We start from the raw sequence: 13,835 nt of genomic DNA, 5'->3' as shown, positions 1-13,835 counted from the left end.
TCTATGAATAAAACTCCACTCCATTCCAAACTACCTCCAGATGCCTTAGACAGTCAAAATGGCCCAGTCTATGTTTTCCACTACTGGAACTTATTGTCAAGGTACTCACACAGCAAGATGATTTGCACAGCTGGCAATGGACCAGCCAGCTTGCTTGTCAGTTTAAGAACAAACATCAAATCCCCATGATTGAAGAATTTCAAAAGTTTACCAGGAAATTTTGATAAATCTCAAACTGCCAAAGGTTTTATGAAGTTTGAACATACCCCTCTTATTCCTTTGATGCAGATTCAGTTGGTGGGGTAGGTAAAAAAATAGGATTTTTCTATTAACAGTCAAATCTTTTTCTTAAAGTCTATTGAGGGGCACATAAAAATAGAAATTCTTAGACATTTGGGTTTTATGCTGCTGCCTACAGGAAGTTTGGACACTGGCAAACAGAGAAAAAAGTTAATTGCCAGCTACCATGCTTCAGTTTTGTGAGGAACTGTACATACGGTCAACAAACACAAGGGTTGAAACTGTGAAAAAGATTTTAAGGTAAGCACATATTTTATTTTATTTATTGCCCATCGAGGGACACAGGACTATAGAAATCTTTAGACTTTTGGGACATCCAAAAGCAATCTAAGTATAGGGGTGGTTAACAGCTAAGCCATAAGACAGCCATTCAATCTTATATGAGATCATAAAAATAATGAACCATCTAAAAAAACAACCTAATGGTTTAATTGTCTAAGGAATTGGAGACAACCACAAAGGAACCACCTTTAGTCAGAGAGGGACTGACAATCAAATGGGACAAAAGGGTACAAGAAGAACACTGCACCAAAATAGACAGGCGTGGGAAGACAACTACCCCATGCTGGTGCAGCAAAAACAGTAAGACATGCAGATCTGTTTGCAAGGACACCTGGCAGTGTCACAAGAACCAGACAGGAAACAACTCACTGCATGGCCTGTTTACCTGATTTAGAACACGGGGCTGTAAGTCTTCTGACCCTTCCCAACCCGGTGAAGTTTCCACAGGCGTAAAGGGGAGAAACCTAAGTCCTATGAAAAATCCCTGATTAAGAACAGGAGAAGGAAAGATATTTGGAGGAACCTCCCCTAGAGGCTGCGAATCAGCCATAGTTGCAAGAGAGGACTTCAAATAATGAAAATCCACAGTGAATTCACAGTGAATGTGTGCCTTTCCACAGGTAGTGATCCGAACAGGGTTGAAGTGTGAGGTGTCTGCTTACAATCCAAAGGTTCAACAAGCCCTTCAGAATGGTAAAGGTCTTACAATACCAAGTTTATGTCAAATGGAATCAAGGTAAAAAAAAACTACCCATAGCGGGACCCCTTGAGGACAGCGCTAATACAGGAGTCCTCTCACGATTGAGGAAAGGGGCTAATACATAGACAACAACAGACTTATGCCCCGTACACACGGTCGGACATTGATCGGACATTCCGACAACAAAATCCTAGGATTTTTTCCGACGGCTCAAACTTGTCTTGCATACACACGGTCACACAAAGTTGTCGGAAAATCCGATCATTCTGAACGCGGTGACGTAAAACACGTACGTCGGGACTATAAACGGGGCAATAGCCAATAGCTTTCATCTCTTTATTTATTCTGAGCATGCGTGGCACTTTGTGCGTCGGATTTGTGTACACACGATCGGAAATTCCGACAACGGATATTGTTGTCGGAAAATTTTATAGCCTGCTCTCAAACTTTGTGTGTCGGAAAATCCGATGGAAAATGTGTGATGGAGCCTACACACGGTCGGAATTTCCGACAACAAGGTCCTATCACACATTTTCCGTCGGAAAATCCGACCGTGTGTACGGGGCATTAGAGTTCATGTGAGGGACTATATTATCTGTAGGGACACCTGTACACCTATTCTTAAGTCTAATCTTTAGGATACCAAGAGAGAATAGAAAAAACTGAAAGTCAACAAGACAAGGAGAGCCAATGTTAAGAGGACAAGCTACCCCAGTAAGAACATTAACTGCTAGGGAAGATTTCACTAAACCAAATGGTTAAAAGTTCTTTAGTAAGGATCTAAGCTGGTTAACCCCACTCATTAGTGACTGAAAGTTACCAACACTACACATGTAAGGTTCCATGCACTGGAAACTGACCCTCTTCAAAAAAAGTCACCTAAGTGTCCCAAATGAGAATGCCAAGAAAAAGCACTAGGACAGACATAAAGTCCAGTGTTGTCAAAAAATACAAGTACAAGTACAAGTTTCATGTAACCTTGAAAGACACTGAGATTTTCCTAGGGGAAGGAGTAGTGTTTCCACCAGACTCTAATACAGAAAGGTCCCTTATGAATGAATGAATAAATTACTTGTATAGCGCTGCAAATGTGAACTGAATAGCCTCAAGATGCTTAGAGAAAGGGAATATTGAGGAAAAGGGTGATCCAAAGATACAGAACTTTTGACAGGAGGAGAGGGAATATCTTTCTAGGTAAAAACTCCCAAGGGCAAGTTCCTATTAGGACAGGTACGTGGCAGGTCTCATAGTGCATGGAACCCAGGAGGCCTGGTAAAAAGGACCATGGTGCAAGGCAGCTGAAATAGGTGGTGTCCCCAAGTAATTAGCCTGTGAGCTAAAGGGAATATTATGGGCATCCAAAGTCCAGCAAGCCTGACACTCAGTGACCCATCTATTTCTGCCAATAGTCTCTTCATTTGTCTCTTCATTTGTAGAATTGAGGGTGCACCTTTATGACAGAACCATACCAAAGGTGTTAGCAGATCTCCAGCTTCTGGACCTATGTTCTCAGTGGAAGTAAGATTCAATAGATCTACAAGTATGAACTGCAAAGGCAGATAAGGAAGAGGGACGGGGCTTCTCTTACCTTTCTGCAAAACTCCTGTGCTCTTGCAGGAGAATATTTTTGCCACCTAAGAGCCAAGCCAAGGTCATGATGTTTCTCAAGAAGATGAAAAATGATCTGTTCCTTGGATTTCTCAACAGCATACCATTCACAAAGCCAGAGTGCCCTACATATTTCTACAGACTTCAGTGCCATGCAGGACACAAGTGCAGAGGTTTGTTATAAACAGAGGTCTGCCCCAATCATTTCGCAATGTGGGGACCTACCATGTGATGGAAGGATACTCTCTCAGGAATTTAATTTATTCTGAGAGAGTTAGCATCAACACAAGATGGTAGGCTATACTAGTTAACTCAAACTGGGATCTAAGGAGGAAATTCAACTTCAACTTTAGTGAAGTCTCCCAAGGTAAGTGGTATCTTTGTTAACAAGAATCCCCTCTAGCCTCACATTGGCAGAGGCCCCCTATTAGCTAATCCCTTCTCCAAGTGAAAACACCCAGGCATCGTGTCAGGTGGGGGCCCAGAACCCTTCCCGGCATTTCCACTCAACATAGAGAAAGTCCCTAAACAGTGGGTGTAGCGTGAAGATGTATGAGCTCTAAAATTCCCAAGGCATATCACAGCAGGCCAGTCAAGCAAATGCAAGGTGATAGGGGATGTATCAATAAAATTTTAAACAACCCTTTGTATATCTGAGCCAATTGCAGAAGACTGCAGTGACTGATAAAATAGCCTTAGCGTGAATGGAACCCCTATGTACAGAATAGTCCAGTATCTGGGAACAAACAGTTAGGAATCTCCTATTGGACATAGAAGTCCTTGTGGACATGCAGAAGGCCATGACCCCACCTCATGGTGCTGAAATTACTTTGTAGATAAAAAGCCTATAATGATAGGGGTCCCACATTCCAGATTAGAGTTGTAAGCTCCATCTGGGAATATCAGTAAATATCCCCAGAACCATTAGAGAAGGATGGGCTGAGGTCACTCTTAACAGATGGACTGTCCTCCGTGTGCCTTTGGGAAGATATGTTGCAACTAGGCCCAATGTAAAGCAAAGCCTCAAGCACTCACAAGCCCTGGCAGCTGGTGCTGATGGGTTTGCAGACAGCTAAAATGACTAAGTCTCTATAGGTAGGCAGTAGAACAGAACCAGAGATCAGAGGTCCACTTGCTGTTTCAGGAGCAGGAGCAGCAGTGGGATGGTGCTTGCTCTAGGCTGAATGTCAGGAAAGCGAGCATGAAGCATGCACACATAGCACTTCCCGTAGCGATGATGTCAGTGCTCAAGCCCTAATCTTTACTGTGGTAAAAATGGCAGGAAATTTGAAAATGGTGCATAACAGTTACAACTGTGAGGTAGCTTCTAGTGGTCATGAAATTAGCCTTCAGAAACAGGGTCACAACAGAGGCTGTGCCACCATTCATGACTCAGAAACCAACTAATACAGTACACTGAGGTCTAGAATGTGCCACAAAGCAAAGCCCAGTGCCCGAAGGTTACATTCCAGGCTATTCTTGCCACTCATAGAAAGATACTTCAGAAATAGGATTGCACTTGAGGCTGTGCCATGGCTCTGGACCATCAGAGCACTCTGCAGAATAGCACAGTACGCAACACACCACAAGCAGAGCCTAGTGCCCAAAGGTCACATTCCAAGATAGTCTTGCAATCTTCCAGTCCAGTGGAATCTGAGTGCAGCCTCCAGAGCTGTTGCTGAGCATATGCTCATCTGGATAGCTGCTGTGTAAAGACTAGCTCAAACAGCATTCTGACGTCTGAAGTGTACTGAGTACCTTGATTGAAGAAAAAAATATTTAGCAGAAATATAGGTAGAAGGTGTTCAACCTCCAAGGACATTAGCAAATAATTGAAGCATTATGATTAAGGGTGGGGTTACACAGAGACTGTCCTTAATTTTTTTTTTGTTTGCCAGTGTCTATACCACCTGTAGGCAGTATATAACCCAAATCTGTAAGAACTTCTATGTTGCTGTGTCCTGTAATGGGCAGTAAAAAAAAAAAAAGACATTTATAAACCACATAAAAACATAAATAGCTGATCTTCACCATGTCTACGCAATGTTTTTTTACAGTTACTGTAATTTAAATTACATAACATTTAAATTACATAATGCCAGAATATGAAAATTAAATAAAAAATAAAAAGTAGTAAAAATTCACTGTAGCAATTTGATAATTTCCTTATGTTTTAGGTAGCCATTGTGGTAACAGATGGCCGACCTCAAGATGGTGTAAAGGATGTCTCTGCTAGAGCTCGTGAGAGTGGTTTGGAGCTGTTTGCTATTGGAGTAGGACGTGTTGATATGACCACTCTTCGTCAGATTGCCAGTGAGCCCTTGGATGACCATGTAGATTATGTGGAGAGCTACAGTGTAATTGAGAAGCTCAGCAAGAAGTTCCAAGAAGCATTTTGTGGTAGGTTAGCTAGTATATGTCTTAGCTTGCACATTATGTAGGGTGCTAAAAATGTGTATTTGAGTGTTTACTTAGCTTCTCTATTTTTGCCCAGAAATGGCTGACCTCTGTTCCACTGGAGATCATGACTGTCAGCAGATCTGTGTCAGCACTCCTGGATCTTACACTTGTGCCTGCAGGGATGGATACACATTAAATGAAGATGGCAAGACCTGCAATGGTAAATTTTAGAGTACTACCTATATTTTACTTAGTCTTGATCATGTGCCCAAAGAGTCAGTTTCCATTTTGCACTGTAAAGACCCTACCTTTATCAGAACATAATAATGATAATATATTTTGTCTTTCCTACTTAGCATGTGGTGCATCAGCTATTGATCTTGTGTTTTTAATTGATGGATCCAAGAGTGTGCGCCCAGAAAATTTTGAACTTGTCAAGCAATTTATCAACCAGGTTGTGGAATCCTTGGATGTTGGTGATAGCAAGGCACATGTCGGTGTAGTTCAATATTCCAGTTCAGTAAGGCAGGAATTCCCATTGGGCAGATTTAACAGTAAAAAAGATATTAAATCTGCAGTAAAAAAGATGGCATACATGGAAAAAGGCACCATGACTGGCCAAGCCATAAAATATCTAATTGACAACACATTTACCATCTCCAATGGAGGAAGACCTGGTGTATCCAAAGTTGGCATTGTCTTTACTGATGGTCGTTCCCAGGATTACATCAATGATGCTGCTCTGAAAGCAAAGGAACTAGGTAAGAAACATTTGTAAATTTTACAGCAACACCTACAACTTCTGATATCTTTAGCTGCACTGTTTAATGGAAAAAAATAAACAAATATACCTATTCTGCATATGACTAAATAATCAAACATCACTGATTATTCCTGCAGGCTTGTACAAGAAAAAAAATTAATTTAGTGATATAATTTAAAGAGTTAGAATCTCCGATACTAATCTGAATAGAAACTGATTTTATGAACGGAGATCTATTTACATCCTTTAGGACTGTCTACGTTCAGGGCCACACACCTACATGCATGTCACATTAGGAATGACAGCTTTGTTTGTGTAGCTGCTGCTTCCTAATGGACGTGAATCAGCTGCCTGCACACAGTACATCAAATCTAGATGTGCTGGAAAAAAATAGACCATTATGGTGAATGAGTCTCACCTCCCATGTGAATTAGCCCATAGACTGTCATTATAAGATTGTGATAGTCATTGAAGTGGCAAGAGTATCAAAATGGTAACTAGCAACATATTGAAACAGTCAAATATCAGCAATGATAAAGCTGTTATACAACTTTCAGGTACTGGGCAGAGAGCAGCAAGCACAGTCAAACAATGACCATAGGTCATCAACAGAAAAAAATGAAGGCAAAATGACATACACAACAGTCAGGGGTGCAGTTGGGACATTAAAGAGGAACTGCAGTCAGCTCACATAATTTGTAATAAAAACATGTTTGCCATTCTGAAGCTTCCCTCAAACCACTTTTGCATATTATTTTATAAATACTGTGATTCTGTACTTGCCAAATATGCTGCAGAAAAGTCTGAGTCTGGCTGCAGCCATTTTAACTGTGGGCAGCTAAAGCTACTGCCTGTTCCACTTCCTGGATTTACACAGACACATAGAGGCACATTTTCAGCTCTGCAGCCCTGCAGCTCTCATTGGTCCTCTTATGACTCATCCCCCCTCCCTTCCTGACAAATGCTCATGAGAGTGGGAGAGAGAGCTGTGCATGATGTCATAAGCCTAGGCTAATGACCAGACAAGGAAGTGGGCTGTATAAGGTATTTACTGGCAGAAAAAAACATTTTCTACTATCCAAAGTTAAAACAACAAGGTCAGAAGATTTAATAGATGGAAAGTTGAAAAGATTATTGAAGGTTCACTTTGAGTAACAGTTGGTGACAGACATTAGTGGTGCTGGTAAAAAAAATTGCCAGCTGGATTAAGAATAGTATAGCTATAAACACAGAGAATATCTGAAAGCGCAACTGACCCAAAGTTTGTTAGTTCTAATTATATTGGCTTTGGTATATGCTAAAGTTTTCAGTGTAATACACAGACATGCTTATGTATCCAAGCAGCTTGGACTGCAGATTACCTTTTTTAGCCACGGCATATTGGTAGTGTTACTTTTTGGGGCAGGCACTGCTGCCACTACTCCCAGTGCAGGATGAAGACCTTATCCTAGAAGGGATTAGTTTAATTAAAGTGATACAAGCAATTTATATTTCTCTGCCTCCCCCCTTCCCTGTGTGAAGGGGAAGAGAGGGGAGAATAGATCCAGCATTGTGCACAGCATTTATTCTCCCCTCTCTTCCTCTTCACACAGCACTCGAGCAGCAGCAGGAGCCATTAGCTCCTGCTGCAGTCAATCAAATGCAGTGAGGAGGAAGTAGGGGCAGGCTAAGTCCCCTGTGTAAGTCTAGAGGCTTACTATGGGGACCCACAAAGAAATGGAGGATCAGGGGCCACTCTGTGCAATACCACTGCACAGAGCAGGTGAGTATTACATGTTTGTTATTTTAATTTAAATGTATTTATTTTTTTTTACTTTAGTAACACTTTAAATATTAATTTAGAGGTTAGATTAATATTACTGTTAGGGCTAGGCTTTAGATGATAAAAATTTCAATTTGGGGATACAGATAGGAAATAAGGGCTCACTTTGGGATTAAGTTAGGTGTTAGGAATCAGTTAAAATATAAATGGAGGCAAACCTTTTTTTTTTTAGATTTGGACAGAGTGGAGAAGGGTTGCAACCCCTGACAGGTTGTTATTGCTGTCTGTGTCTCTGTTGTGAACATTCACTCTCTATGATTGTTCAAAGCAGGGAAAGAAGAGAAATCTTCCAATCTTCCACCTGTTTCCGTGACAACTGATGCCGCGTACACATGATCGGGATTTTGGTCGGAAAAAGATATGATGGCTTTTCCGACGGGATTCCGCTCAAGCTTGCCTTGCATACACATGGTCACACAAAAGTTCGCTGAACTTTCGACCATGAAGAATGCGGTGACGTACAACACTACGACGAGCCGAGAAAATGAAGTTCAATGCTTCCGAGCATGCGTCAAATTGTTTCCGAGCATGTGTACGAATTTTGCGCATCGGAATTGCTACAGACGATCGCATTTTCGAATAGGAACTTTTTCTGACCGAAAAATTGAGAATATGCCCTCAATCTTTTGCTGGCTGGAATTCGGTCAGCAAAAGTTCGATGGAGCACACACACGGTCGCATTTTCTGACCAAAAGCTCTCATCGGTCTTTTGCTGGTCGAATTTCCGATCGTGTGTATGCGGCATAAGAGGAGATATTCATCACACTAGAAAGATATCCTCTTACTTTCTGTTGAGTCTACAGGACAGGTCATAAGGGGAAGTCTCTCTAATGAAACACAGGTGACAAAAAAATAAAAACTGACAGCAATTTTAACCCTCCTCTACTCTATCCAAATGGAAAAAAAATGGCTTCAGATATTCTTTACCTTGTCTATTTTAAAAGTTTTCACACAAGATTTACAGGTTTTTAAACTGAAAAGGATGAAGGTTGTCAGAATCTTGTGTAATAACATATAGAATAGCGTTGTAGGCAATTATTAAAGGGGTTCTGTACATATTTTCTTTATATGATATAGTCAGAACATATTAAACAGACTTATGCCACGTACACACGACCGGTTTAGCCGTTGCAATAAACTCTGATGGTTTCTCCGACGGAACTCCGACGGAATTCCATTCAAGCGATCTTGCCTACACACGGTCAACCCAAAGTCCGACCGTCCAGAACGCGGTGACGTACAACACTTACAATGGGACTAGAAAAAGGAAGTTCAATAGCCAGTAGCCAATAGCTTCCGTCTCGTACTTGCTTCAGAGCATGCGTCTTTTTTGGTCTGTCGGACCAGCATACAGCCGATTGGTTTTCCCGATAGGAATTGGGTCCGTTGGAAAGATTTAAAACATGTTCTATTTCTACGTCCGTCAGTTTTTTTTTTTTTCTTTTAAGTCTGATGAAGCCTACACACGATCGGTATATACGATAAAAAGCTTCCGTCAGACTTTTTCTATCGGACATTCCGCTCGTGTGTACGTGGCATTACCGTAAAATTCTTTTTGTAGAGTTCATTAAGGGTCACCAAGAATTCTTAGACATCTGGGTTGATCTGTCACCTACACGAGAATAGTATATGGCAACAAAAAAATCTGTTAGTTAGCCAGTATATCCCCTGCCATTGCCAACATGCTTAAGTTTCATACAAAAGCAATAGTAAGAGTGATCATAAGGCAGAAGGGTGGGATCTGTGTCTCCTTTTCTGGAAACATGACATGGAGGTTTGATAATAGCTGTGTCTTAGTGCCAGAGGAAGAAGGTTTTCCAGCTTGAGTTTTAGCTTTTTTGCTGGTGCAGCACTCTCCTAGTATAGGATGCTAGGTAAATTTAGGTTTTGGCTCCTTTTGTATTCAAGGGAGCAGCAATTGTTTGGCCTGGTCTGTTCAGGGTTTCACAGTCTGGGAGATTGCTTTGATTGGTTTGATTGCTTTCCCTGCCTCTGGGAAAACCTTTCAGAGCTTGTGATTCAAAATGACCAGCCTACATATTCATCAGGTACCAGCCAATCTCTGGAAAGTAGTGTCCAGAAAGGGTCTGGAATGGAGATAAATAGTCTGAAACACGGGACAGCTCAGTTCCTTTTCCCCAGGAGGGCTCCAGAGCCAGAGAGCCTGCTGCTCTTAGGCACCCCTTGGACTGTACAGCTGCTCTAAAGGACTCAGCAGTGTCAGAGCTGAGGGCCTCAATGGACTTTGCTAGGAGCTGATTGCAGAACCTCACCACAAGGGATCTGGTCTGAAGAGGTTCTCACTGGACCATGTCTAGAGGAAACTGGAAAGTGGCAGCTGTCCTGGGGACTTGTGAGTAAAGACCCTCTCTCAGATCCCTGGTAACCAAATGCCCACTATTGCCCAAAGAGAAGATTGTCCTCTAATTATCAAGCTCTGAGCATCTTGGATTATCCTATGCCTTGATCTCCTCTCCAGTTTATGTTCTTTGAGCAATAAATTAAAAAAAAAAAAAGACAACCCCTAGACTGGTTCATTAGAGCTTCATTTTGAGTGATGGACTGGTGTGTGGGTGACTAGAAGCCTCTGGTCTGTTAGGGAAGATCCAGCTGTTACCAGCGGCCCCTACGGTGGTAGGGCTACACTAGGTTAAAGGGGGGTACTCTTTCCTCTAGTGTCATATTTAATAAAGTTGTCCAGAGAAGCACCAAAGAGGCATTCTACATCAAAAACATGTGCAGTAAGCATTTTTTGCACTGCTGTTCAGAAGCTCATCAGTTTAGCCAAAGAGCCCTCCTTTTATATACAGAAAGAAGAATTAATTCTGGATATGAGACATATGATATCCAGAAGTCCATCAACACAATAGTGTGGGGCAATAGTCATGAGTTCAAACTGTTGTAAAACTGAAGGATCAGTTAAGATCAATCCAGGTGTTTGGAGACATAGGGTCTGGCTAATGCCAATAACAGCAATGGCAGGTTGTGGAGCAAAGTCTGCCAGGGAAGAGGGACTTGGAAAGGATTTCCAGCCTTTCATTGACTAGGTCTTTAAATACTTAAATGTGGTCAACAGGAATGGTCAGGGTTTTCTTCAGACAAGAAATGGCCAGGTCCACCATGGGAAGGGTTCACTTATTACCAAACACCTTCTCAGTAGGGTATTGCTTAGCAATACTCTCGTGAGAGGAAATCAGTGTGTCAGAAAAGGACCACCATACAAAACTGTTTGCTGCACCAAACATACTGGGAAGGTTTTGATGAGCTGTGGGCTCTTAAAGGACAGTAGAGAACTTGGAAGCAAGATGCTCCAGTACTAGGTAGGTATGCTGTGTGCCAATAAGAACCGAGATGCTATCTCAAGCTTAGGAGATATGTCAGCAAACTGAGTCTTGTTAGGCACATAATCATCCAAAATGGATACATAGGACTCTTCATCACCTTGAGCTGATTGTGCAGAAACAACTGCAGCTGCAGACATACATATCAAAGATTAGAGGAGAAGGTATAGACAAACGCTTGCAGTCCCTACATTCTGGGTCAGTAATCATAGCAGTGATTTGTAGCATAGACTTGAGAGCTGTGGAATATTCCTCCCTGGATATTGCTGAGGAAGCAGCTATGCCAGACAGAGTTAGGGAAGGCTCCAAAGAACTTCTGGCATCAAATCCAAAAGGTGCAAAGCTGCAAACTACCCCTGCTGTTACTGGATCCTAGGCAGGATCTGCCTGACCTTGCATACATTCTGTCATAGCACTAGACTGCAAGCTTCAGCCTCCTAGGGGAATGACAAGAGCACATGCCCAGGCACTTGCAACATCATACAAACTGTCTCCCAGGCTCCCTATAATGAAAGCGAAAGGGGGGACAACCCCCTGCACTTACTATACCAATGCTCTAAAGAGCATTCTGAAGCTACAGTGGTTGCAGCATAAAACACCAGTGAAGAACAGTGAGCCATTCACAGTCCAGACAGTCTTCACACCTCTGGTGGGCATATGCCAAAGGAATCTTCAGAAACAGGCTTTCACTGGATAGTGCATCAGAGCCCTAAACCTTAAGAGTACCCTGTAACTAACTAACATAGGTCACAAAGTGCCTTGAGAGTGCCACTAGTAGAACTTAGTGCCTAAGGTCACATTACAAGCCTGCCCTGTATCTACCTCAGGTTTGGGTATGGCAACCAAGGAGTTCCCTGGCTCTGCAGTGAACAAAGAAGTTTAATTTTAGATGGAAAAAAGAAAAAAAAATGTTACTATTGTCAAACAATGATGAGGATGACCATTCTCCTAGGACACTAGCATGAGACCGGTACATCATGGGAGTGGGGGTGGGAGGAGTTATACTCTCTGACCAGCATGTTTTTGAGGTTGTTTTGCTTCTAGTGTCCAATTTTCCTGTAGGTGGCATTAAACCAATATAGTTTACCTTTAGCATTAAGGGTTCAGGTAGGAAATAGTTTATCTAATAGTGCTACTGCCCAAAAACTGAGGCTCAGTTCACACCAGGAGGTGCGACTGAGCATGCCTGCTTTTTTTTCGCATTTTTGTGTTTAGGGAGTCCAATAATTTCAATGGGCTGCCCTATGCATAAGAAACATGGAAAAAAAGGTGCATGAGCACTGAAGCTAACCTACCAGCTAGACTGTCACTGCCAACTGAATTTGATTTGGACTGTAGAGATCTGGGTTTCTCTGGCCTTTTAAAAAATAAATCCATGCCTGCATATTGCATGTTTAGAGTGGGAGCAATACATGTGGCATATAAATGGTGAGTTGGGGGTACTGATGTACATACACTTAAAGAACTGGTTTACTGGTTTATTATTAAATAATGTTGCATAACATGGAGGTGTTGTAAATAATTGCTTACAACAAATTTGGTTGTATAGAATGCAGTCCAATTAAATGTATTATGTCTCAGAAGTTGGACAACTATTTAGAATTAAATAGCATCTATAAATGTTGCACAGGTTACAAGATGTATGCTGTCGGTGTGGGCAATGCTGTGGAGGATGAGCTGAGGATGATTGCCTCAGAACCTGTGGGTGAACATTATTTCTACACAGCTGATTTCAAGGCCATGAAGGAAATTGGCAAGAAACTTCAGATGAAGATTTGTGTGGGTATGTGTCAGTGAAGTAGGAAAAAATGTATGTTGGCAACAGAAATGTATGATGAATTTGTATTTAGCTGGTATGATTGGCTTGCTTTTAATGAGTAATTACCTTTTTCTTTTTAATGCACAGAAGAGAACCCCTGTGAATGTGAGGCAATTGTGAAGTTCCAGACCAAGGTGGAAGAGCTCATCCAGTCATTAACAAGGAAAAATATCCTTTTTAAACAATAACAAGAACAAACTATAGCTATGGTTTAAAAAAAAAAAGACTAAACAGATTTGACAAAACAGACCTATCCCAGGGAATTAACTAAGCTTTCTGCATCATTATAATGGCAAAGAAAACTGTCATGAGTGGCGTGCACCAAATTAACTAAGAATATAGATTGTTTCAAGTCTATCTGCGCCAACCGCGCCAGTTTCTCGCTCAGGATAAATAGAAACTAGCACAGGTCTGCACCTAATTAAAAGAGGGAATATGGCAGTTTTCCATATAGAAAAACTGCCAGTTTCCTGTCAGGTGTGATCTTACGCTCATATGGAACATGAGCCATCAGTAGACACTCACTCTGCACAAGCGATTTTTTTGAAGCCCATGTGGGAGACACCCAGAACAATAACTAGAATTTGCAACAGCTAGTTGGGGTGTGAGGTTGGAGAATGTGTACCCAGGGAGGAGAAGGAGGATTTTAAAAGACATACAGGTAATGCATGGCAGTGCATAATAAAGACATGGTAATGCATAGTAATGACAAGCAAAGAACAGGAATGCCCTGTACACATGATAGGATTTTGGAAAATGTGTGATAGGACCCAGTTGTCGGAAATTCTGACCGTGTGTAG

At 41.7% G+C, this 13,835-nt stretch overlaps 1 protein-coding gene across 1 annotated transcript in view; it reads left to right on the top strand.

Annotated features, from left to right (window-relative positions):
- Window positions 1-13,835, top strand: part of MATN1 (matrilin 1) — a 35,325-nt gene that overhangs the window by 16,093 nt on the left and 5,397 nt on the right. The window contains exons 3-7 of the mRNA XM_073615569.1: window positions 5,068-5,290; window positions 5,385-5,510; window positions 5,647-6,051; window positions 12,847-12,999; window positions 13,123-13,203. Of these exons, the coding sequence (XP_073471670.1) occupies window positions 5,068-5,290; window positions 5,385-5,510; window positions 5,647-6,051; window positions 12,847-12,999; window positions 13,123-13,203 (988 nt within the window). The remainder of the gene's footprint in view (window positions 1-5,067; window positions 5,291-5,384; window positions 5,511-5,646; window positions 6,052-12,846; window positions 13,000-13,122; window positions 13,204-13,835) is intronic.

The sequence above is a fragment of the Aquarana catesbeiana genome, linkage group LG02 (assembly GCF_042186555.1).
Source record: "Aquarana catesbeiana isolate 2022-GZ linkage group LG02, ASM4218655v1, whole genome shotgun sequence".
NCBI classification, from domain to species: domain Eukaryota; kingdom Metazoa; phylum Chordata; class Amphibia; order Anura; family Ranidae; genus Aquarana; species Aquarana catesbeiana.
Note: the sequence above shows the minus strand (reverse complement) of the source record. Positions and strands in the feature narration are given on the sequence as shown.